At 39.7% G+C, this 24756-nt stretch overlaps 1 protein-coding gene across 5 annotated transcripts in view; it reads right to left on the reverse strand.

The window, feature by feature from the left end:
• The window catches only part of SLC25A36 (solute carrier family 25 member 36), a 38389-nt gene extending 13956 nt beyond the window's left edge, over positions 1-24433 (reverse strand). For all 5 annotated transcript variants that reach the window (XR_013922508.1, XR_013922509.1, XM_080349576.1 and 2 more), the window contains exons 1-5: positions 24303-24433; positions 13927-14097; positions 10098-10175; positions 7620-7720; positions 258-324 (exon numbers count right to left, since the gene is read on the reverse strand). Coding sequence is in view for 3 of the 5 variants with exons in the window: in XM_080349576.1 (XP_080205702.1) it covers positions 258-324; positions 7620-7720; positions 10098-10175; positions 13927-14097; positions 24303-24343 (458 nt within the window). In the remaining 2 variants the exon portion in view is untranslated. The remainder of the gene's footprint in view (positions 1-257; positions 325-7619; positions 7721-10097; positions 10176-13926; positions 14098-24302) is intronic.
• Positions 24434-24756: the final 323 nt, after the last annotated feature.

Genomic DNA, 24756 nt, shown 5'->3' on the forward strand with positions numbered 1-24756 from the left:
AACATTATTTTAATGTGACTGTTAGCCTTGTAGTTCATTCAAAATGTGATGGTCAGTCTACTCCAGTGCCTCAAGCATGCCTCAGAACACAGACTGAACAGAGAAAAATGAGCGTAACTTAGAGATAGATCAGCATCAACTTTCTAATTCAAAGTGTTGGATATTTAAAGAATCATTCCATTTTGTGATGCAGAACAGATTCACAACTTTTAAGCAAAATCTTTTTACAGCAGTTAGATTTCCCGCGGTCACTATACCTTGCATCAAGCTGTAATCGTGTCTTGACTAGCCAAATGGGATTAGTTGTTGTGATCGCAGTAAAACCTAAAATATTTAAAAAGAAAAGTTAGATGTGATAGTATCACAAGAGCAACCACATCTAAGTTTGAAACCCACAAAGGAACAGTGGATGCAAAAACTCGGACTATACTGATTTTTAGGAAGTACCCATTGTAGCCCTTCACTGATATTTCACAAATCCATAAAGCCAATAAACATTTAGCTTTTTTTTTTTTTAATTTTGCATCAATATTGACTAAGTTTGATTCTTAGCAAGAGACATCACATGTAAAGTAAGCCCAATTGTGTACATTTCCCTACCTATCTAATCATAACACCACCACAGAACAGCAAAGCTACCTACACTAATATTAGCCAATTTGGCAAACATGTCAATAAGAGTGCATTGCAGATACAGCTGTAGCAATTTGAGATGCTGTAAAACATTGTGTCAATTTAATGTGCCACCTGAAATACAATCCGAGTTTAAAAGCATGCAGACTGAGTAAGTACTACTTTTGGTGCAGTTAAAAGGCATGTATTACTGTAAGTTAAGAGACCTTTTAATACTGAACTATAAAGAGCAGTTAAATTTGAGTGCTAATGTTTTATTTAGTATTCAAAGCAGAGATTGTTGGTTGGCCTAGGAATACTTTTACAAACATATGAGGTTTCAAATTGTTAAAGTAAATAGTATGACTTCTAACTATCCAGACATTCAGCAACTAGTCAGGCTTGCATAAGGGCAAAGGGTCATAGCTTTAGGATTTTCAGTCCACTAAAGAAAAAGAAAACGAAGAAAAAGAGAGAAGGAAACAAATTAAAAATATAAAGAAAAGTATTAAGAATCACTCTTACTTCCACACAAGTGTGGAGAGAAGAAGAGCAGAGTGAAAGGCAGCTCTGGGAAAAGAAAAAACAAACAAAAAAGGCAAAATAAAAACCATCTAGAGTTGTAATACCACACATGCACCATTAATGAGGTGTCATGTCTGCGTGAGAGAAGAGGAAAAGGGAAGAGCTGGAACATGGCCAGGCAAGAGATGACAAATTTAGACACTTGCTAAGTGACACACATCACTTGATATCACTACAAACACATGCTGCCCTCCTGCAAGGGAATGGACCGAGGGGTGGGAAAGCAACACAGAGTTACCTTGTTCAGTGCATTCTGGTGCACGAAACTTATACAACAAACAGGCTATTGATAAGCTTGTTTATGGAGATCATTAACAGCTTATATCTATTTAGCAGAACTGCTTGCATACATGTTACTTCTGTTTAATCACAATCTACATTTACGTTGCACACAAATGACTGCAATACTCAGAGAAATGCCAGGGGATCTTAACTGTTTTAAGGTTTGTTCTACCCCCACCCCCAAATCTTAAATAGGTCATTATGATGTTCAATTACAGTTCTAAAGACAAACTACAAGGTTTAGCAGCTACTAAGATTTAGCTATATTGCTCTGCCAAAATAGTAAAACCACATTAGAGATTTCAGCTTAATTGTTAGATTAAATAGAATTTAAAATTGACTTAAACATCTTAACTAAATAAGTTCCTGTGGTAGATTATAAAGGTTTGGGGTTGGCTTTTTTTTGATATACTACTCATTTTTTAATATATCTAGGTACATATATAGCCCTCCATACGCTGGCATGAAATCCTAACAAGGCAGAAGTGTTTCATATCTGCATTTCATGTAGGTAAATACCCAAAGCATCAGTGAACTACTCTGCCCTAACAAGGCAAGGGATGTTTTTAAAACAGATTGCATCCGCAAAAAAAGGTTCTGCAGTTCAACTAGCCTGAGCCCTTCTGACCTGTCACTTAATGCCACAGAAACTCCGCTGATTCCAACAGCACTTGATCCTGGGTTGAACTAAACTGACAGGAAACCTTGTTCTTGCATTTTTTAATTTTCTTATACTAGCACTAAGAAAGCTTTAACTTTCTTTTACTTCAAATCAAAATGTTTCCACATCTGTAGTGCAGTGAAAGGCACTAGAAATGCACAGGACTGCAACAAAGGCTTTGAGATAAGGGGGGGAAAGTTACTGACTTCCCCTAACCAACACATTTTCAAGGAAGGACTTCCCTCCTCCCAAAAAAATATTAGTTCTTAAGTGTATCCTAGTTATTACAAGCTGCATGCTTTGCAATTTTGTTACTGCTAGGCTGCATGCTACCGCATTATCTGCTCAGCCTTTTCTCCACCCTGGTCAACCCCCAAGAGGTGTCTCTGTCTCCTCCATCTGGACCGGCAGCAGAGCCCCAGGGGCAGCAGGGACTGTGGTTGCCCTGGGAGCAGGAGAGCCCAGAGGCTGCCAGGGCAGGACACGGCGCCTTCTGCCTCAACTTCAACTGCCCGGGTTGCTCTACACATGATTTACCACTAGTAGGATCAGACACTTAGCAACAGAGCCAATTATTTTCTTCCCCTAGGGCTGTCAAAAGCACTAAATTTTGTGACAAGTTCCAACCAAAGCTGTCAAATCAAAGCGTCTTCAATAATTCAGGTTTCAAGATGAAATGACTACAGCTCAATTCTTACACGTAATGTAGTAAATATAGTTAGCAGAAGAAGAAAAATTAAGAGTTGAGTGATGCTGACACCACGGAAAGCACTCCAAAAAAAGAAACATCCCATTTGGGATCTTTGATAAGCTTTTCTTTTTAAAGGCAGAAAATCTGTAGCAAAAGTACTTGTTAAAAAATAAAAGTGGGAGACTTTCAACAACTGCTACGAAGCTCTATCAATTGTTTCCTTTCTCCTTTTTTCTTTTTAGAAGCCTCAGTGAACTTTATAATGTTTTAAAATGCTTATCAATGTGTTGTATCCTCAATAACAATTGTGGATTCATTAGAAGTGTAGATTAATCTGGCATCTCCAGAAACTCCTGTACTTTTCTATGTCTTATTTTCTTCTACAAAATTCCACCCCAGTTTCAGATGGGAAGAATTACCTCCATCTACTTTTTCAGCTATAGCAGCTAGTGACAGGTAAGATCCCAGGTATTCCTATTATGCATCGTATTTCAAAGGTTAGGATTTTTTTTTAATCTATAAGCCAATATAATTGATACAGACGCATGTGAATATGGAATGCTGAATTAAAAATCCAAAGTAGTAAAATAAAAACAAATCAAAAGAGAAAACAGAAAAAGACAGAAAGAAGATTATAAACATATTAAAAAAGAAAAAGAAAAGAGGCCTTTGAAATAATGTGACAATACAGACTATCAGCTGCAGCATTTTAAAGGCAGCTCTGGGACACAAAAAAAACCCCAAAAGGTTTTGTTTAACCCACTTGGGACTTCCAATTAGCCAGAGCTAAGTAAAGCAGCAGCTATCAGTGAAAGGTATTGTTCACCTTTCCCTGAACTGCCCAGAAAAAAAACCCAAACAAACTCTGTTAACAGAGTTAAGGAGAAATGATGTCTTTGCACAATGCACATCATCCGAGTTCAAGATCATGAAAGTTAATTCCCCTTACGTTGTTTATTTAATAGATATTACAAACCCAACGTGTGGTTCTTACACTAGATGCTGCAAGAGACGCTCAGTTCAGTACTCACGAGGTTTAAGTTAGTCCATATTTCTGCAGGAAGTGACCTGCGGGTGGGGAGCATGAGATGACACGATCTCACTCTTTTCACGGGAGAAATGTACAGTAAATGCCTAAAATAGACACAGGCTTTTCTGTATCATAACAACAAGCAGTGACCTCATCAGACACATGTGTACAAATTGAATCCCATTGGAAGGATCTGTGAATTAGTTATTGTGAGATCTAACTCTTTTCAGGTAAAAGTTTAGGAAAAAAGAAAGAAAAATCATCAGAACAGGCCACAGATATTAAAATAATTGTGTAAAATGCACTGAGTACTGAAATTTCTGCTCATTTGCAGCAGTTCAATTGTATATCTCCAAATACTTACCCATATGTCAAATTTACAAGCGAACCCTCCTCCTTCCCCACTGCCTCTCAAAACATCATTCAAAAAAGCTAGCCTTGTCTTAAGGCTGAAAAAGCAAAATAGATGCCTTATGAAATCAAACTTTCTAATATCGGTAATCAATGAACTGAATATTCATTTTATTTGATACGACTAAAAAGGTACAAAAGTATGGAAACTAAGTAATAATGTAGTCCCATTCTTTTTAAATAAATAATAATAAAAAAATCTACTTTTGTGTTGGTTTGCCAACAGAGTTCTAGAAAGAACAGCAATAGCATACAAGGCAGTTTTGCAGCAGATCTGCAACCACGTTGTCTGAACAAGGCTGTGAATCATTCAAAAGACAAATCAGAAAGCCAGACTGGAATCAAGCATCTCATTCCATTCTCCACAGGTTTTATTACTCTGTGGCAGAAGAGATTGAGTAAGTGCAATAAGAAGGCAGAGTTTATAGCGAATCTGAGAATTTAGCCCACTTCTCAAATGTACAGAGTTAAACTATCTTCACACAAGCAAATGCTCTCATTCTTCTAGTATGCTTCAGATGCAGTCACTGTCCAAGTTTGCAAAAATAGAACCGTGTAATATGCCAAGTAGTGAGCAAAAGAGATTGCCCAGTACTTCTTCATGTCAATACACAGGTATTTTAGGTATGAATATGACATGAATTATATGCTGGAAGCTTGCACACAGCAAGAGAACATTAAATTCTAATTGCATAAGGCATCAGTTACTATTATGCAGCATAAATCATCCTCCTTGGGATAAAACAAACTTACTAAAAGAATCTTAAGATAAAACATATTTGTTTTGTTTTGTTGAGAAGGAAGAATCAGGCCTGAACCCAAAAATGCTTAAAATACCATACCTCAGCTTCTCACTCCCAAGAATGCCATGTGCATAGAATAACCCTTGGTTAACAACGACATCAGCCTAGCCTGAGATAGTTACCTATTAACATGATACAAGTCAACAGTATTTAAAGTTGACTAACATTCACTATTTACAGTACTTTCATAAAACAGTAAGTTACAGATTTTTTTAATTGTATTTTGGCATCATTATTCTATTTTGAAACCTACAGGAGAAGCTTTTTAAGTGCAAACACCACCTCAGGCTCATTACATTAATGTAACAGAAACACCATATCCAAACTAAAAAAAGCTCCTCTCATTTAAGACTGAGTTACTCAAATCCTTACTGAAACCAATGGCAGCTGCAAAAGAAAAAGAACATCAATACTGATTATTTTTTGCTAAATGTTAGAAGTGTTTATCCACCTTGCCCATTTTGAAATCCTGAGCTCCAAAGCAAGTATTAAAGTGATCTTCTGCATTAACCTGTTTAAGCCAGCCAATTAAGAACTTATGTTTGATCCTGTTCCTGTTACTTTGCCATTTCCTTAACAGCAATACAAACCTTGCAGGTAAAACTGTTAATAGCTGGTTTAAGTGCATTTTCTGAAATATATTAGAATTACAAAAACAAAGTTAGCATGTTCCAAGAAAATACTGTTAATTTTAACTACCATCCTTTTCGTATCAATCAGAATACCACCAGGACTGAGTATGGAGAAATTGTTTGTCAAACAACAGTCTTTTAAAGGCCTTCTGGGGAACGTCTGTAGGATACAGCGCCAAGACATTTCAAGAGGAAGTAAGTTCTGACCTGCATTAAGCATTCTGTTTCACCAGCTGTATGTGCTTTAGAAATACAACTGCAGAGCTAGGGAAGTGTGAAAAAGAGCCACAAAAGTTGTTCAAAATTAAAACTTGTATACAAATGTAAAAAAAGGCCAACAGTAATTAAGGCTCAAATACATTAACCCCAGTCTCCTGCAGATGTAAGTACAAACGCACAATTCCAGCCTTCTGGAAGGGAAGCAGGTTAAGAAGCAGATACAGAACTCCCTGACCAACCACAGTCTGTCTGCAAGCACTTGGGAAAACTCGCTACAGCACATCACCATAAACATGCTTTTCATTACAGAATGAGGGCTTCGTTTGCCTGCAGCACTGCATCAGTTACCCAAATTGTCTTCACCTGAGGACAGACCTGTTTCTATTGCCCATACTTCCCCCCCACCAAATTTAAAGACGGTTTATCCCCTTGATAAAAAGCTGAAGACAATTCATTTATCTTGGAGCAATTAACTGATTAGGATGAACTTTTCATGAAATCCCCTTCTGTTCCATTCCCCATGCTGTTCACCTACAAACAAAACACACATTTCCAGGTGATAAAAATACTGCATCATCTGAGCCCCTTATTCTACCCATTTAAGACAAAGCAGCTCTCCTTATATTTCTAAGATTTAAAACTGCCATCACATTTCTCATGTGCTACAGAAGAGTGTTAGAGTGTTATTTAAATATAAAGCTAATGTTACTTAAGTTTTCTATGCTGTATAACAATTTACTTGTATCAGATCATTAGCAAGTATTAAATAGAAAACTAATCCTACCCATTATTCTGACATAACCTTTGACAGTCCATTGAGATTGCTCATACTCACATTATATACACTGGTTGTAAAATTTGACAGGAATTAAACTCTTCAACAGCCTACCATATCTGTCAGAATCCATCTGTTAAGTGTGTACGGTCCATACAGAAAAGAACTTTTAAAAATTGGTTTTGTGTAGGAAAGACACAGGCAACAACAGGTACAGTGCTGCCAGCCCAAGTTTTGATTTCCCCAGGTTGTGGCCGTAGCTCAGCTCAGTTGCCTTTAACTCCTTATGTTAGTGATCCCAGAGCACAAACACATATCAAGCAACGAATATTGGTAGCTGCTAAAATCTACCAAAGTTACACTGCAGATATAAAACAGAAAATCATTTCCAGAAATGAAAATCTAAGAAAACTTCAGAAGTCTGCTCTTCTGCGTCACTTTAGTGGTAGAGCAAACTTCACACAGAATTGTATTTGAACAAAGGAGGAGGGAGTGTTACATATTATTTATACAAATAACGGTAGGCATATTTCAGAAAGACAAAACACAAATTGATAGTAAAAAAACCCAAAGAATCATTAAACTAGAGTCCAGTGTAAACAACATCGTTTATAGCTTGCAGAGCAAAAAATTACTATTTTGAAAGCTTTCATTTTACATTTGACAAATCTTCAATTGAAAAAGCAGGCATGCAAGTTTTCCTAGAAAAGACACACACAAAGATCTACATTAACGCTAAGTGTAAAGTTTCATGCACATATTCTCTAGATAGGTTGTTTAATGAGAGGCCAAAGAAGGCAACCACTACAACAAGAGATCATTCAATCACTGAACATTTTCTGGGTTTTTTCCACATTTATTGCCACCTCTCATTTGTAGATGACTCCAGAATGAAGCAAAAAAGTTACAGATCCTTACCTGCCACACCAGCTGAAACCATGTGTACCTGGGTAGAATCTGGATTGAAAATACTGTTCAACTTCTCCTTGCAGTTTGAGTATGCAGCAAAGTATATCGCTCTAAAATTAGAACCAAATCCAAGCCACGTTACATTTTATGTGTTGATATCCCTACAAGCAGTGCCAGTAACTTCACTAACTCAAAATGATCTTGGTTCAAGTCTTACTTCCCCAGTAAAAAACTACTAGTGAAAAGTGGTATTTCTTTAATAAGATATCAAACTTGTTCTAAAGGATCTAAACTCATTTCAGTTATAAAAATTTCACAAGAACTAGCAAGTATGCAGCTTTTTTAAAGCCAAACAGCACACTTAATATTTATAATATTCTAGCACTTAAGATGGAAATACAAATAACTTGTAGTTTTAAATATTTATATTTCAAATGCTAGAACAGCTGTGAACTTGGGATTTGCGTTTTGGTTTAGTTCTGTATTTAGAATAGACACAGATCTTCTCTGAATACACTACAAACATGTGTACACTTGTACTACATTCAAGTCTGTGAGCTAGTATCAACGTAAAGCAAGACATAAAAGTTAGTGTTCCAATGCAATATATTAAGAAAATTGCTTGTTTTCACTCATTAAAGCTAAAAAAGCTTATTTTTAAGCACAGTTTAAATTCACATCAAATTCACAAATTTAAGGTTGTAACTCAGTTGTTTGGGGTTGTTTTTTTTTTTTAAACTCACAGACACCCCTCTACAAGAGAAAAAATGAACATGCAGGTTTTCATGAAGAAAACATTAACCTGTTAGCTGTGAAAACATGTTTTTCTTTATTATAAAAAAGATAAAGTGCTTGCTTCATGGGTGTCATTTCTAAAATGGAACCTGAACTCAGTTAAGTATATTGGATGTGTTACAAAACGTGCTTCTCTACAGCTTATTTAAACAAACAGCTGCTGTTAAACCCACTTAGCTAATGCTTAATTGAAATGAAGTACTGGATGAAGACAGAGTCAGCCAGAGGGGAATGAGGATGTGCTTATTTATAACACTTCACATATTATATCAAATCGCCTTTTTTAGTATGGGGGAGAGGAAGGAAACAAGGATTTCACCCATGGGAGGAAGGGAATGATAAGATTTACCATAAAATTTACTGAAATGGAATTTTGCAATTGAAGATATTTTTCATTGAGGATAGTAACTTATAAAATGGAATCCATTGCTATATAAAAATTGCTGTTAAATTAACATCAATGTTGAACATTCAGACCAGACTGGACTATCAAACAAAAGGCTCTTCAGGTAAGTGCTGATAACTCACAGGTGTCAAAAACAATGAAAGCTACTGGCATTCCTTCAGCTTCTCCAAACAACAATATTAAGTTAATGATCACAAAATACCTCAGGTATTCCCAATTCCCTAAAAAAATAATCTGCTAAAATAAAACTATTCCAATTCCTGGATTATGTTTTCTTCTTATTTATGTAGAGGATCTACAGAACAACACCTCACCAGTCAGATCTAAGTAGAAGTGCTGAATGGGAAGTCCAGTTTAACACAATTTTCCAGAAGAATCCAAAGACCTTAAACCAGAATAGTTCAGATACTTTCCTACTGGATGTGCAGGAAACACGAATGTCTTTTCTTCAGACCAAAAACTAATAAACAAAAGTGGGGCACTAAGTCAACGGAAGAATAAAACCTTTGTGGAATATACTCCCTCTGCATAAAGACTCTTCTCTTAAACAGAATAGAAGGGAACAAAACTGGGCAAGAAAACAAATACAGCCTCACCCACGATTAAGTGGCAATATTAGCTTTACGCAACTTTGTTTCCATACTCCTCCTTAGGTGTTCTCCTATTTTTTGGACTGAACTTAGGCTAACACTTGTACACAAGGATCAATTCCAACTCTGGAATAACCTGCCCATCGCTCTGACCAGCAGCACCAGCAGAGCAGCTGGAGCATCTGTGCTGGTGTGAAGCAGCTGACAGCAGCAACACTGCCGAGCGCAGCAATTTACATCCTCACGGCAGCAACACCGCTGAGCACAGCAATTTACATCCTTGGCCACTGCACTTTCTGACACTTTCTGATCCTGAAGATAAAAGATTAACCAAGAGCTAAATCTACCTGCATATTCTCAAAGGTACAAACTTGTTTACATGTGCAATTCCTTAAGTGTTTTCCTTCTTAAATGGACAAAACTCTGCATAAGGGATAGTGCACAATAGTAAATTCTATTATAGTAGCATATAGGATAGTAAATGCTGGAACAGTTGGTGCAGGGATGTGGGACTGGAGCTGTGGAGTATGAGTAGATCAGTTTTTCAGACAACAAAATTACCCCAGGAACAAAAGGTTATTTGAAATATTTACAATCCCAGATGTAAAATTAACTTCATATAAACCTTAAATCCCTTGAATAATTTACAACTTAAATTTCAAAATTATTTCATTTACTGTACATGCTTGTATTTACCTGGAAGGAGCAACACCTACTAAATTAGGACCCAGGCCTCTGAACAGAGAACGAGGACCTTCCTTTTGCAAGATCATCCTAGAAAACAAAAAAGTGGTAATACTGTAACATTCACATAAAAAATAGGGAATACACTGAGCATCCTAAGTATATGATTTTAAGCTTTACTCTGTGTAAAACTTCCGTAATAACTGACAAAGCAATATTTACCACAAAAAAAATCAGTCATTTCCTAGCATCAGAACAAAATGGAATTCCATTATTGCTTGACATACCCTAGAAACCCAGGAATTAAATACAGAAGTAAAGCCATATGATGCCACCACAGACTGACTTCAAATCTCCAGACACATACATATGTGGAGCTATGCATCATTAGAAAGCTGAAGTGTCCTTTTATTGGGGAGAAAATACTAAGCATGGAAATGTTTACATTCCTCTAGGTTGTAGATTGTTCAGGAGACAAAAATATTTGTTTCTACATTCCTTTCCTCACCTTTTAGTTCCTAATGTTTGGGAACTTTTGCATGGGAGGGACGGGGTGAAGGGCAAGAGAGGAGAAGGCGAGGGACTGCTGAAGGTTCAGTTACAGAAAGTCCTCTGCCTTCAGAGAGCATCTCGGGCAGATGTCAGCTCTTGTCATGCCCAGGTTGAAAACCATTATGCAGCAAGATGCACTGGCACAGTAAGAGGATATCTGTTAATATTCAGTTTTAGAGAAATAAATCCGTCCAACAATATAGATGCTAATAAGATACAGTTTTTAAACAAGTATGGTAGGACATGGGAGGAGAAACAAGGACTATGTGCATCCCATCACTGCTAATTGCTCTAGCAATTGCTATAAAACCAGATTATAGTTCTTAACTACTTCACTAGATCTTGCAAAACAGAACTCTGTGCTTATTGATTTAGAAACACTGACCAATATAAACATAGTTCTGTATATTCTTCAAAGAGAGATGCAGGTTAATGGCAAGTCAGTTACTCAAAAGCAAACTACCCTTGTAAAAATGTCTATTTTGTTTAGCATTTACTATCAGAACAAACAAACAGGTGAAAGCCATCTATAGCACTGAAAGAGATTCCAAACCGCTTCAGATTCCCATCACTACAGTTCTGCTGCTAAATCAAACTGAAAGTTTACATTTGTTTTCAGTAAGCAAAAATAAAATGGCAGCTCTGCACCACTATTTACAAATGCTGGTATACAATGTGTCCAGCAACCTCCTACCTTCATGTCCATAACAACTAGATAGGATTTCACTGTGTGGGTAGCATTGCTCCACAGCAATAATTGGAGTATTGATCACATACTCAAAAGCACTCTGGAAATACAAGTTACTTAGACTGTCATCCTGAAAGCATTTCTAATTTTTATGGAATGTTCAAAAAAATCTTACCATGTTCCAGAGCTCAGTATGTGCACAGCATCAGATTACAGCAAAGCTGAACTAAATTAACATGATCTGAGTCTTAAAACACTACTTAAAAATCACTACCACATGCATTACACACATGTACATATGCACATATAACATAAACATGTATACAAAGCAGCAGCAACCTCAGTGTCTGAAGAGAAACTTAAGAGTGAAGTGTACCAGGTCCATTTGTTTCCTCTGGATCTATAGTGTCCCAAGACTTGACAGAACAAAGAGAGGCTGCAGCAGACAGGACTGTAATGACTGACACTCATCTGCATCCACAGACACCAGCTGGAGGAGCCCCAGAGCCCACACTGAAAATATGACACAACCTTTTTGCATTAAATACCGGATCTCAGAGCCTGCACTGTTTATCAAAAGGAGTAAATGGCAAATCCACAGTTGGAAGAGCAGCAGAAATGCCCCAGATGGCCTCAGCTGACCTGCTCCTGTCACATGGGGAAGCTTACATTGGGAGGCCGGTCAGATTTCCATTATCAAGACCTCAGGTTCAAACTCAGCGAGGTTAGTTATGAGAGGCATCCGCAATATGATACACACCACTGATATTTAAGAATAAGGGAATTCGCTTTTGTTGCCAGAGAATGCAGTCACCTGTATCCATTCTTTTGAGCTTGTTTCCTGACAGAGATGCCTTTGAAGTCACCTCTGTAGTGCTTAGAATGCAGAAGTGATTCCACAGCAATCGGTTAACTGAAATTCTGACATAATTTGCTTGCTTCAGCCTGCTTTTAGACTGAGCACTGTGAGCCTTGGAGCACTGCATTGAATTTGGTGTGAGGAGAGACAACCAAACCCTGATACCAGAGTCAGAAAAATATCAAGTGACAGTAAAGGCATTGAGAATAACAGAGGGATAAAGTGTGACTTGTGCACTAACAGCCTTGTTCCCTTAACCAAGTATTGTTATGTCCTGCACCTACATATTTTCTAGTCACAGTCTATTGCCATGTCCTTTGGGATTTTTTCATATTTACTGTCTTTAAAGAACCTTAAACCCAGAAAAGTTACTTGCTATCTCCATTGTTTGATACTGACCTGGAAGAAAACACATCTAAGCAAAGAACAAAAGCAGCAGAAGATACACATTCTTGTATCACAAATAAACAACATGTCTAAGAAGCAGAATTTAAAAACAGAAAAAAACACCAATGAAGTTCATCACAGACGACCTCTGTCTGCACTTGCTTCCTGGGAAGACAAAGTTACTTTAGGTTTTAGGGATGGGTTTAAAGCATAGCAAGCTTCTAGCAGAGTGGCACATGACACAAATCTCTGTTCCTCCTATTTATTCACGTACATTTCTAAATGGAAGATAAATCCGTAACTAAAGTGTTCTGGAAGAAGCTCTCTTTCCTTGTCATAATCCTTCCTTCCCCCATACCTGTTCCCAACACGTTCACCCATCAGATTCTTACACATAAAAAGGCTCTGAATCAAACCTTCCACGATAGGCACTATCTTCCATTCAAGAAGCTATTTGGGTAAAACCTCCATTTAAGTAAATAGTAACTAGATTAAGCCTAAATCCTACACTGCAACTGCCAGAAGGGGGTCTCTACAAACTACTCAGTGATTAACAAGGGAAAGAAGAGAGCTGGTCTGAATCTTCTCAAATTCTTTCTAATGCAAGCAGAAGTAGCAGGTCCTTTCTAGAGGAAAACTCCATCACCAAATACTGAAGGCACCTCCTCGTAACTGGTCTGAGGCCCCCAGAGCAAAGTGAACCCTGCCTGTGGTCTGCACTAGCAGTTTAACTGCGCTCATACAACTTTTCTGCTGGCTACTGGGCATCACAAGCGCTGGTGGCAAGGAGAAGAAAGGCAGTCTCTGTTCAGCGAGGTGCTCTGCAAACAAAACATTCCAGATTACAGTAAAATCTGGCCTTACTTGTCACACATCCACCAGAAGATACCAAAAGGCAGGAAGGGTACTGGGTAATAAAAGTTGAGAGAGAGAGACTAAGAAGCCAAGTGAATTTTCATAAGGCTTCTTGCCTCCATGTTCAGCAACATCTATGATTTGGACACAAACCAGTTTAAAAAGTCTTAAACTACTGCTTTTTCAGGATGAAAATGGAGTCTGGCACTTAAGTGTTAACAGTGCTCCCAGTGAGTTCTGGGGATGCAGTTTGGAGCTGTGAATTGTACAGGGTATATATGCTCTGGCTAATTCAAGGTACAAATTCAAGGATGAAGGACATTTGGAAAAGTGGAATGTGAAACTTAATTACAATTAAAGGACCAAATATGTGAAAGTCGTCTCACAGTAGATTGATAACAGACGTAAGAGTCTGAATCTTTCATATGGATTTGTCCAACACACCTCTCTCCTCCTCTGTCCCCAAAATGAATCAAAACCCCAGTAACAAGCACACTCACTTCAAACAATGGAGGGGTCCAGGAGAAACTCTAGTGACTCGATTGACGGTAGCACCATTCACAGTGTCGAGATGAACTTCAGATATATAGAAAGTCACAGAGGAGGACTGCAATCGTGTTTTCACAACTTCCAGTGGACATGTCAGAATTGCACCAACAGTACCTCCACATCTGCAAAAACAAACAGGATCATCACATTCTTAACTGCAGTGAAACTGAAAGATACATTCAAATCTAACATTATAGTGAACACAGTGAAATTGCAAAAGGTGAAGAAATAACTGGAACATGCATGACAATGCTACAGTTATTTGCTCTTGAAGGCAAGCAAATTGTTAAGTCAGTTTGTTAACCCCACAACTTGGAGTACAAATGTAAACCGACAAAAATATAGTTTCGTAAAGTAGTGAAGGTGCACAGTCTTTAGTACATGTTGTTCAAATCAAAAATAGCTCACTATGTGAAATGTTTAACTGCTGATAAAATTTAACTTTTTCTGAATGCTTAGTGTGCTCCTGACCATGAACATGGTGCCAAAAATCCTTCGTGGCAAAAATGTTTTATGTACTGTGCACACAAGGCTACACGTAAGAACCATGGTGTGGCAATTGAGTAAAACTGAAATATTGATGAAGACATCTTCAAAACTGCATTTGTATGTTGGGCATTGTACCAAGAAAGCAATGGTTCTCCGAGCGTTTCCTAAGTTCTGTCCATTACAGAAAGACAGGCTAGCTACTGTGGAGTACAACCTGGGAAGACAAAAGAGCACTAAGTGGCTAAGCAGATAAAGACTTGCAGATTTTGCTTCAGTCTGCCACTTGTTGCTGTGAGCAAGCCAAGGCAAGTTGTGCATGACTTGTGCTGACAGTGGAGTTACTTTCATTCTGCTAGAGCAGAAAATATCCAAGAACATGCTGCCTTTTAGCAGCTCTGCTCAGAGGATTCTTCTCATGCTTGATCATAACCAATTTATTAAGATCTACACTATCTGTTTAACTACAATCACATACAGCCTCTGAGGGAAAAGTATCAAATCCCCAAATTCCAGTTCCAAGGACATCCCCAAATTCCTCGGCAAGTGCTTCCCTTGAACCTTTTCTGAAATCAGTATCCTTAGCTTTGTAAGACGTCCATCTTAAAACTATGACTAGGACACTATATGCACCCTTTCAAAAACAAACACTCACCACCACTCCAAACCCCGACTTAAATTAGGATATTAATTATGCTACTAACAACTCAGTCTGATCCACTAACAAATGCAATTCATACTAAATTCATAGGGCCCAGCATTCCCTTCTCTGATGCAATAACTGGAGTTAGTGTTTGATTCTAACAAGATAATTATCAGCTATTTCGTTGTGACATGAGAGGCTCAAACACCCCCAAAACCTTTAAAGAGCTGTAAGACTTGTTTGATTGAATTTTTTACATAACATCATCCAAAATGCAAAGAAGAGTTCAGTACAAATTAGAAGTAACAAGACTCAAGATCTCCTATAAACTTTCATAGGAATGTAGCTTTTAGGCTGTTGTCTCTGACTGAAGAGAACACCAGAAATAATGGTAGTTGTTAGCAGAGCACTGCATACTAAAAACCTAACATTTGTGTGAATTGAACTGACAATAACAAACAGCTGCAAAGTAGGATAATGTTTGATGACGTTTACTTAATGCTCCATTTAAACCTAGTGGCCTAGAGGTATCCTATTACTAAGCCTAAAGACATCTTGTCCCACTCTAACCACAAGATTAGACTGAAGTCTACTCTTTTCCAAGTTTTAATTAAGAAAATGAGTTTCATTGTCAGTCTGGAAAGAAGTATTTTCACAGGAAGACTGAACAGAGTCTTCCAGTGTGTGCTGTACACATACAGGAACAGACTGATGCAGCTTCTAGAGAAGCACATTTAAAACATCTCTGAATGAGCAACTCACTCTTCTAATAGCAAGCTACGAATAGAATTTTTAAAATAAGAGTTGCAGGAAGAGATAGACTAGATGTGCTAATATTTATTTTAGCCAGTGTTGGAAGCAGTAGGAGCCTTTAAAACATTATGGTTCACGACATGGATACTACATGAGAACCATGGGAGCATCAAGACCAAGAGCAAGTTGCTGCATTTCCTGGAGTTCAAGGACAGACACTGCTATATGGCACCATGCCTGTGCAGGCACTGTAGGCAGTTGGCTTTAGAGCTTATTTCATTTCTTGCAACCCCTCTGTTTCTGATCCCCTCCAGCCTACTCTAAGATCTTCTCACATTTGATTTTTGGACAGGTTCCACAAGCACTTGCTTTCAAGCAACAGAAACAGCAAGAGAAAGCACATGGTATTGTTTATATTAATTAGATAAATACTATGGAAGGGGGAAGAACAGAAGAGGAAAAAACTTGGCCTGTATTCTTCATCAGAGCTTGGAATCTAGAGCCTTTAATGCTACTGGCTCCACAGCTCCATTGCACTGGAAAAATTCTCCAAAGTTGAAAATTAACACCAAGCTGGCACTGTGTCCTGCATGCTCCCCTGCACCACATCCAGTCACCACAAGAGCCACCTGGCTGCAACAGCACTCCTGTCAGACATCCACTGTGGAGCACTTAGAAACACTCCACAACAGTTGAGGAGATCACTAGGGAGGACACATAGCTACTCAAAAGTCTGCCTACTACAACTGCTGTTCAGTGATCACCAGCTGATGTAGCAGCAGCCAGCACTATTTTCACATACACCCTAAGGAAGCAGCAGATGAACCACTTCCCTTGAAGAATGGAGCACCCTCTGCCTGCACCACATTCTGCTATTCAAGTCATTTCAAATAATCAGCACCCTTGGCAGTTTCTTACTGTTGTGTTGTTGGGTGCTTGGTTTGTTTGCTTTTCTTTAAACAGTTTAAGATGTCTCAACTGCACCTGAGAATATTTTGAATGTTTTCTACCATCTGTTGACAGTTTCGATTACAATTCTCCTCTGTCACCCACCTTCAAGATCTGAAATTGTTACTTAAAAATGAAGAAAGCAGGGAAGTGCTATGTGGTCCTGTATTCCTCACAAACAAGTCTTTGCTAAATCCCCAATTTTTACTTCTGTCAAAATGTAATACCACACTCTCCCAGCCCTCAAAGAGAGAAAGCATCCAGAATCAAAGGAGTGAAAGAAAAAGTCCCCAAATGCTGAGGAACCAGCCCTTGCTCTGTGCTCTCAAGATCCGAGTTTGAACTGAACCGCTGAACAAAAGCATAATCCAAGGAACTACACTGATTTATTTAGTTCACTTAAACTTCAAGATAAACACTGCAAGACTTGACAGAAATCTATTTATGAGAAATTGTCAGTAAACATAGCTCCCAGGTAAACAAAGAAGAGAGATAATTCAATAACTACACATGTACAAATAAACAACTTCCAGCAGCACACCAGCTGTTCTGTCACCACCATCAATGACAGTGTATTTTACTTAGAAATGTATTTCTGGCCTTGCTTATTTAACACATTACTGGAAGCACTGTGAAAAGGACAGCTACTTCTTTGTGCTCCAAGTCCTGATTAACAGGCAGCCAGAAGCTCCAGCTTAACCCAAGTGTTCTATAAATTGCCAGCAGACTGCAGCCACCTCTCCTGCTGCCCTCTGCACCAGCTCAAATTAAGGAGTTTTGGTGGGGTTTTTTTGTTTGTCTGTTTTAATTTTGTGGTTTAACACAAATTAGGGAGTAGCAGAGTTCAGTAAAAAAGTTTAAGAGACAGAAAATTATTAGATTTCTTCTCAATAACACAGGTGGGATTTTGTAAGCTACTTAAGAAATTTCTCCTCTGTAAATGTACTCTGGGCTTCAGCATCTCCCATCACATACTAGGCCCCAACAACTGTGACTTGTGAGAACACTTAACTCCTGTGTAACTTTTTGTCCAGGATTAGATGGGTTTCACCTGGTGGAACGAGTAGGTGAGCAAATACACTCCTACTGACAGACTATAAACTGGAAGTGAAGAACCAAAACCTGAGACACTCCTGTGTCTGAACGTTCACAGCAGTTTCTAAGGAATGCTATTCAGAAGACCACTTGCTTATTTTACCTATCCTAAATTTGACGTTTGCCTCTAACTTTTGTTTACTACAAGCCTTTTTCAGCTTTGCCAATTGAGTATGAGAAAACCTTGCAAAGCTGACTTTCATCAGAAACATCTGATCATACAAGTGCATAAGACAATACCTGTAGATCCCAAGTAGTTTGAAGGCCAGAAGAGCAAAGATCAGTAGGTAAATCCACAAAAACAAATACCCAAGTTAAAAAGGAAGATTAAAATCCCACTATTATTAACACAGTAAAGTTAGAGAAATAAATCTGCAGCTTAAACTGTAAAAGAAGGCACAAGAGGCATTGCACCTAGTGAAACAGAGACATGTAGTTATCCAACCTACAGGATTGCGACAAACTTCAAACAACAATGGTAAAACAAATAACAGTTGCCTACTTGACATCTTTTGGAAAGAAGAATCTAGGAAGATGGCAATGCTCTCCTAAACTGCAGCTTATTCCAGAGAGCGTGCACACACACAAAAAAAACCAAACAAAAAACCCCACCAAAACCCAAACATTTAATTTGATCCCTAATGTGCATTTAGAAATCCATCACCTCACCAGGTTAACAGAAACAAACCTGGAACTATTTGGGTTTTAAACTCTGCTAGAAATCTAACACAGATATAGTATTGACAACCGCTCTCTCCAGACAGACCTGTATTATTTGTAAGATGCTACAAGGAAAGAGATATGCACATACTTCAAAAACCTAATCCTGTGTGGCATTCAAATCCCAGATTCTATTTCCAGAGATGGCTGCACAAGAAGACTTGCTTTTATCATCTGCCATTACCTTACACCCCTGCAAGTAAAAGCAGAGACAGCTCCAGCATAGATGAGGGTCTCAGACTCAGCCACTGGACTGTCTATAAATGCCCCAAAGCAGATTAATGCAGTGTCAGCTGACACAGAATTGAAACTGTCAGTGCAATGTTTTTATTTATTCCTTCAGATAATTACATATTTTATACAAATAAGAGATGAGGCTGCATAGTGCTAGCCTCAGAATCACCTTTCACAGTATTTGTAACCACAGCCTCAAAGACTCAGAGATAAACCTTGACCCTGTTATCTTGGGTCTACGTTCATTCATGCATTTTACCAGCTGTTTCTCTTTTCTGTATGAAAATGAAAGTTCCCTGCAAATACTAGCTGCCAAGAGAAACAGCAAGAAAACAGAGCTCAAAACTCTTAAAAGAAACAAAGCCCAAGCCACTGCAAACAAAACTCTTTCTAACCTTCCCACCTCTTCTTGCAAACTCAGGTCCCAAATCTCTCAGAACTGCATAGAGCAACATTACAACACTTTCACATCAACAGATAAAGTTGCAGGTTTGGATATTAAACTTACACTTCCCTCTTTTTCAAGTAATTAAGGGCTTTAGCAAGTACAACTTTCAGGAACAGCAAGAATGTATCTCATTAATCCAGAATTTTTAGGCTTTTCCTGTTAGACTGCACACCTTCCCATCTTTGGTACTAACATGACTACTAGAAGTATGGGCAGCCAGAAACCCTTAACCCCCTTATTCACCAATTACGTTTCTTTGTTGAAACTTAGAACATAGAAGTTAAGCTAACATCCTTAAACTAAAAATACTAATCAAACTTGCTACTTCTAATTAAGAGCATAAAAATAAAATTCCCCTAATGTGCTGGCATATAGAAACCTAGAAGCAAAAACAGGAAAAACACAAGGGGAACAAGCATTACCGGGTTCCATTATCCAAAACAAATATGAACATGTACAGTGTAGCTTCTGTTAAGAACCAAGGTAAATAAATATTTATAAGGACATTTGTATTAAGTACAAACAGCTGAAAGTATCAGTCATCTAAAAGGAAACATCAGAAACACACCAGGGCCACAGTTTTTTCAAGTACTGACAGCAATTTTCATGCAATTTGGTAACCTCATGGAGCAAAACTCGAGCTACTCAGTACGTTAAACAAACACTGCCTTATTCCCCACAGCAGAGTCTCTGAACACTAAAATAACCTGAAGCTTGGACAGGAAGGCACTAACCCTCTCCCGTGCCCTACAACAGGAAGAACTTGGTTCTGAAAGACATCCAGGGTTATACCAGGAATGTACTTTGGGGAAGAGGAGAGTCCAAGAGCTTGGCTACTCAGTTGTGGCTTAAGTGGCTATTTTCTGAGGAGGAGTCAAAAAGCCCTTATCACACTACCTGCTACATGATTAACTGATCTCGTCTTAAACAAGAAAAGCCCCAAGGGTCTTTCACCTTTACTTCATACATTTCAACAGTGCCTGATCTTTCCACATCATTCAAACACTTTTCTTAAATATACTTTCTGAGTCTTAACTATTTCAGCCATTGCAGCCATTTGCAGGATTTGCTAAGAACCTCTGTCAAAGACCAATTTAAATCACAGATCAATTTGAGACAGTTCCATAATCATGACAAATAGACTCTTCTCTATACCTCCTCACAAATTAAATTAAAAAGAAACAACCAACTTTCTTCAAAAAACACAGAGTAAAGAAAAAATTAAGAAGTAAATCTGAGAGTATCCAAACCCTGAACTCAGAAAAGCAGCTGCTCACCCCCTAACCCAAAACAGTCCATCCTTTTGCTGGGGAGACAAAGCCCAGGCAAGTTCCCACACCCTGATGGAAGTCTGAATGACACAGAATTACTGTCATAAGCTTTCTGGAAATGAAGAATAAATCATGAAAACCTGGAAACTATTTTTGTAGCCTACACCTGAATTTTCATTCGATGTACCAAATATGATTGCAAGCAGATTATGTCCAAAAGAAATTACTCTTCCCTATAAAGCAAAACATTAAGGTCTTTGTACTACTTTTTGGTTGGCTTACGTAGTCTAATAACTAGAAAAGCATGTAACTATGTAATTTATATACTTGAACTAAAACGTTCATCTAAAGCCTGCATTTCAATCACAAGACTTCATAATGTAAAGATACAAAATGCTTAATTGATGATTATTCTTGGTTTGGAATAAAAGCACATGAGTTTTTACTCAGGTAACATGCTGTCTACAGCATGAAAACAGCTGCTATTGGACTAGGACATGGAAAACCAGAAGATATGCCAAAAAATCTAAACCAGAAGAGTTCTGACCAATGCAACTGAATAACTCAGAACAAAAATTATACATCAAGAGTTTCACCTGAAGCACAATTTTGTATCATGATCCAGCACTACAGGTGTCCAGCTAGTTCCTGCTGCCACAAGGACAAGATACTATGAACAAATGGAGGTGCAGCCACCACACAGTATACAGAACCTGACAATTAGGGGCATCATGACAACATATGAGCCAAGTAAGTGATTTCAAAACTGTCACAGCATGAAACTGAACCCCAGGTACACTATCAATCCACTCAGATATGCTCCCTGCAATTATTCTTCAGTGTTGAGTGCACAATGGCAGTTTTGAACATAGCCTAGAAAATTATGATTAAGTGTCTTCAGGTGACAGCCAAGCTATTGCATGGAAACAACTGCTTACAAATTCTATCAGTTAAAACTGCTTTTCTTTAAGGAATGTGTTCTTAAAAGTTAGTAACCTTATTTTTGTATTAAAATTGAGTTCTTTATTTTTGTACCTTACCCTCTTTCCTGGAAACGTGACACTCTTCTCATGCTATGTATTTTCTACTTCTAAATGTGATGGTTTTTATTCTTATGTATAGAACTTCAGAGAATATCCTATTTTAAAAAAAAAGTCAAAAAGGTCATAGCAGGGGGAGTTGTCTAGACATGAAGTACTTCTTTGTTGATGTATTGTCTAATAAATGAACTAGTCCAGTAAAATCATCTAGATGAGCTTTGTTTTCTAAGAAAAAAACCACCAACAAAAAATCCACAAACAAGACCACTTCAGTTCAATGATGGTGTTCAAAACTACATTAAAAGCCATTCCAGAATGAGTACTAAATTACTTACTTTTAGACTTCAAATTAGTATTTTCATCACAAAATACTGGTTGTATTTACAAGTAAACATGCAGTTGCAAAACAGAGATGATTCTTAAAAACGAAACTACTTCAGTAAAAACTACTTTAGAAAACAAAGCAAGTAGTAATTGCTGAGTAATTTTCTCATCATCACTGCCCCGTGGCCAGCACTGCTAAAAGAGTATATTAAACCTGTTGGAAAGGATGATAAGGATGTAAGATAGGGAAAAATTAAGTGTGGGGAGGGACCTATTAGAAATATGAAACTGACTCTCAACATAAACTTGTAATGGCCCACAAGTACTGCAGTTTGACAGCTCTTGTTGAATTGGTCACACAACAAACCAGGCAGCTACAGAAAAATGCCAGGATGGCCCCGCCTACATTACTAAAACAGCAATGTCATCACAGCTATACTTTCATTACAGAAAGCAGGAATTGAAGACTGAACTTATGTTAACACATTACAAAGGCCAAGGAATTGAGATAATCATGTTGTTTCTATGCAGTCTCCAGCAAAACCTAAAGGAAAACGAAGACTAAAGATCACTCAAGAACTGTAGCCCACCATGCTCATAAAGGAGTTGTGAGATGACCCTGAACAATCTTCTTACTGCTAAATGTGGCCAAATATACAGTTAGCCTTGCTGAGCTAAGATTACAGGAAATGTGTGGAAACATCATTTGGCCTTTTCCTTACAGTATAACCCTTGACCCAACTTGCCAGCAGCTAAATGTAGACCAGAGGTCTCTGCAAAGAATAGGAATGAAAGAGTTGAGCTGAGCAATCCTCATCTGGTGTTAAGTTTCAGGTTTATAAATCTGTCCCTACCATTACGCATTATTCTGCCTAGTAATCTCCCCTTTGCAGATCTAAGGTAGTGCTACAATAAGGCAATGCTCCTTCTACTGCTTCTCTAAACATTTACAAGGATGTGAATTCTAAAGAAAAAAGTGCACACCACCACATCTTGGGCCTCCTGCTGCATAATCGCTTTCCTCTTAAACATGAGTTCCAGAAAACAGGGGGGTGAAAAAGCACCCATAGAAGCACTGAATCAGGCATGTAACAGCGAAAGCCTGCAAAGTGGGCTGGAAGCAGAGAATGTGCTCATGTGTATCCAACTCACCTAGACCTGCCAGAGTAAACACCAAGTTCTTCTTGCTCCTCAATCACCCCAGTCCAGAGTCAACGAGTACAAATGGAAATCTGAGCTTCAAGCTTTGTCTTCAAATGAAAAGTATGTTCTTAGTCTGTCACTTTTCCTATTCTGTATAGCCATGCTTGCTACTCAAATGCACTTTAATCATTAAGCCAAATAGGATCCCCAGATTTTTCGGCTAGGTGCTGCTCCTGCTTTATCCCTAGAGACCACAGACTGTGTAACTGCAAACATCCCAAGCATTACAAAGCTTTAAAAAGATGCACAAAGACCTGGAAAGATGCAAGAGTCACCACAAAACCTAACCAAGGCTACAAGAGCCCCAGCTCTACTTCTAGCTGTATTCTTTCCTCTAATTATTCTGTCTTTGTGTGCAGAAAGCCGCAGGCTCATGTCAAGCCCCCCACCTAAAAGCAGTACATAGCAGAGTGTTGAAATGCACTCAAGTAACATGGTGGCCCTTTGACACTGGCAGGCATGTTCGGGCAGCCTCTCCAACCCAGCGGGGGACACCGTGCATAGAGGCTTGGAAACGCCTGATATGGGACAAACTCCTGGAAGACCGGTCAGAGGGAAGGGGCTGTTTTAAAGGTAAACCTTCACCCGTCTCGCCCAAGGGCCCACGTATCCCTCACGCTGCCCACGGCAGAACGCAACCCTCGGGGCCGGGCTCGGCAGGCGCCACACGGACACGGCGTGCCCGGGCAGCCAGGGCTCCCTGCAGGGTGGGCACACAGAATGCAACCGCAGGACAGGCCCAGAGGGGCTTTGGGGAGCAGACCGGCCCCTCACCCCAGCAGTGATCCCTCACCCTCGCACCCCGTCAGCCCCGGAGAAGGGGCAACGGCCCCTCGCAGCGCTCCGCGGCCGCCGCGCAGCTCTCCCGCCGCAGCGGAGCCCCTGCGCCGCCACGGGTGACCGTGCCAGGCCGAGCTCCCAGCCAGGCCGCGCCGGGCAGGATCCCCGCTGGAAATCACCGCAGGAACCCCTGCCAGGTTTACGGAGACAAATGCGGGGAGAACTGCAGGGCTGCACCCACCACGCACCGCCCCGCTACACCGGGGCGGCGGAGCCCGCGGGGAAAGAACAGGGGGGGCAGACGGCCCTGCCCGGCCGCCCGCGCGGAAGGGCCGGGGTGGGCAGCGTGCCCGCTGCCCCGCCGTGCGGCGGCTGTACGTACCCGCCAGCGAAAAGGTGCACCAGGGTGTCCCTCTGGCTCATCCTCGCCGCCAGCACCCGGGCTGCAGACGGAGCTCCCGGGCGCTTCCGCCCTGCGCACGGTTCCGCATAAATACGCAGCACGGCCGCGCGGCTTCCTGCGGCGCGGGGCGGGGCGGGGCGGGGCGCGCGGCCTGTCTCCGCCCCCCACCCGGAGCCGCTGCGGCAACTGTCGGGCGCGAGAGCCTCCCGCGTGAATATGCATGAGCCTTCCTCGGAGTAAACAGAGCTCGCTATTGGCTGGAGCTCTGTGACGTCACAGGCGCGCTCCGCCTCATAAGCCGCGCGGTGAGCCCGTTAACGGCTGTTCGGAGGCAGGAGGAGTGCTGAGTGGAGCGGCTGGAGCGGGCTCGGTGCTGCGGGGTGTACGAAGTGTTCCTACATCCCTGCTGTGAACGCCTCCCTTCGGAGCCTCC

Source organism: Nesoenas mayeri (assembly GCF_963082525.1).
Source record: "Nesoenas mayeri genome assembly, chromosome: 9".
Classification (NCBI taxonomy): domain Eukaryota; kingdom Metazoa; phylum Chordata; class Aves; order Columbiformes; family Columbidae; genus Nesoenas; species Nesoenas mayeri.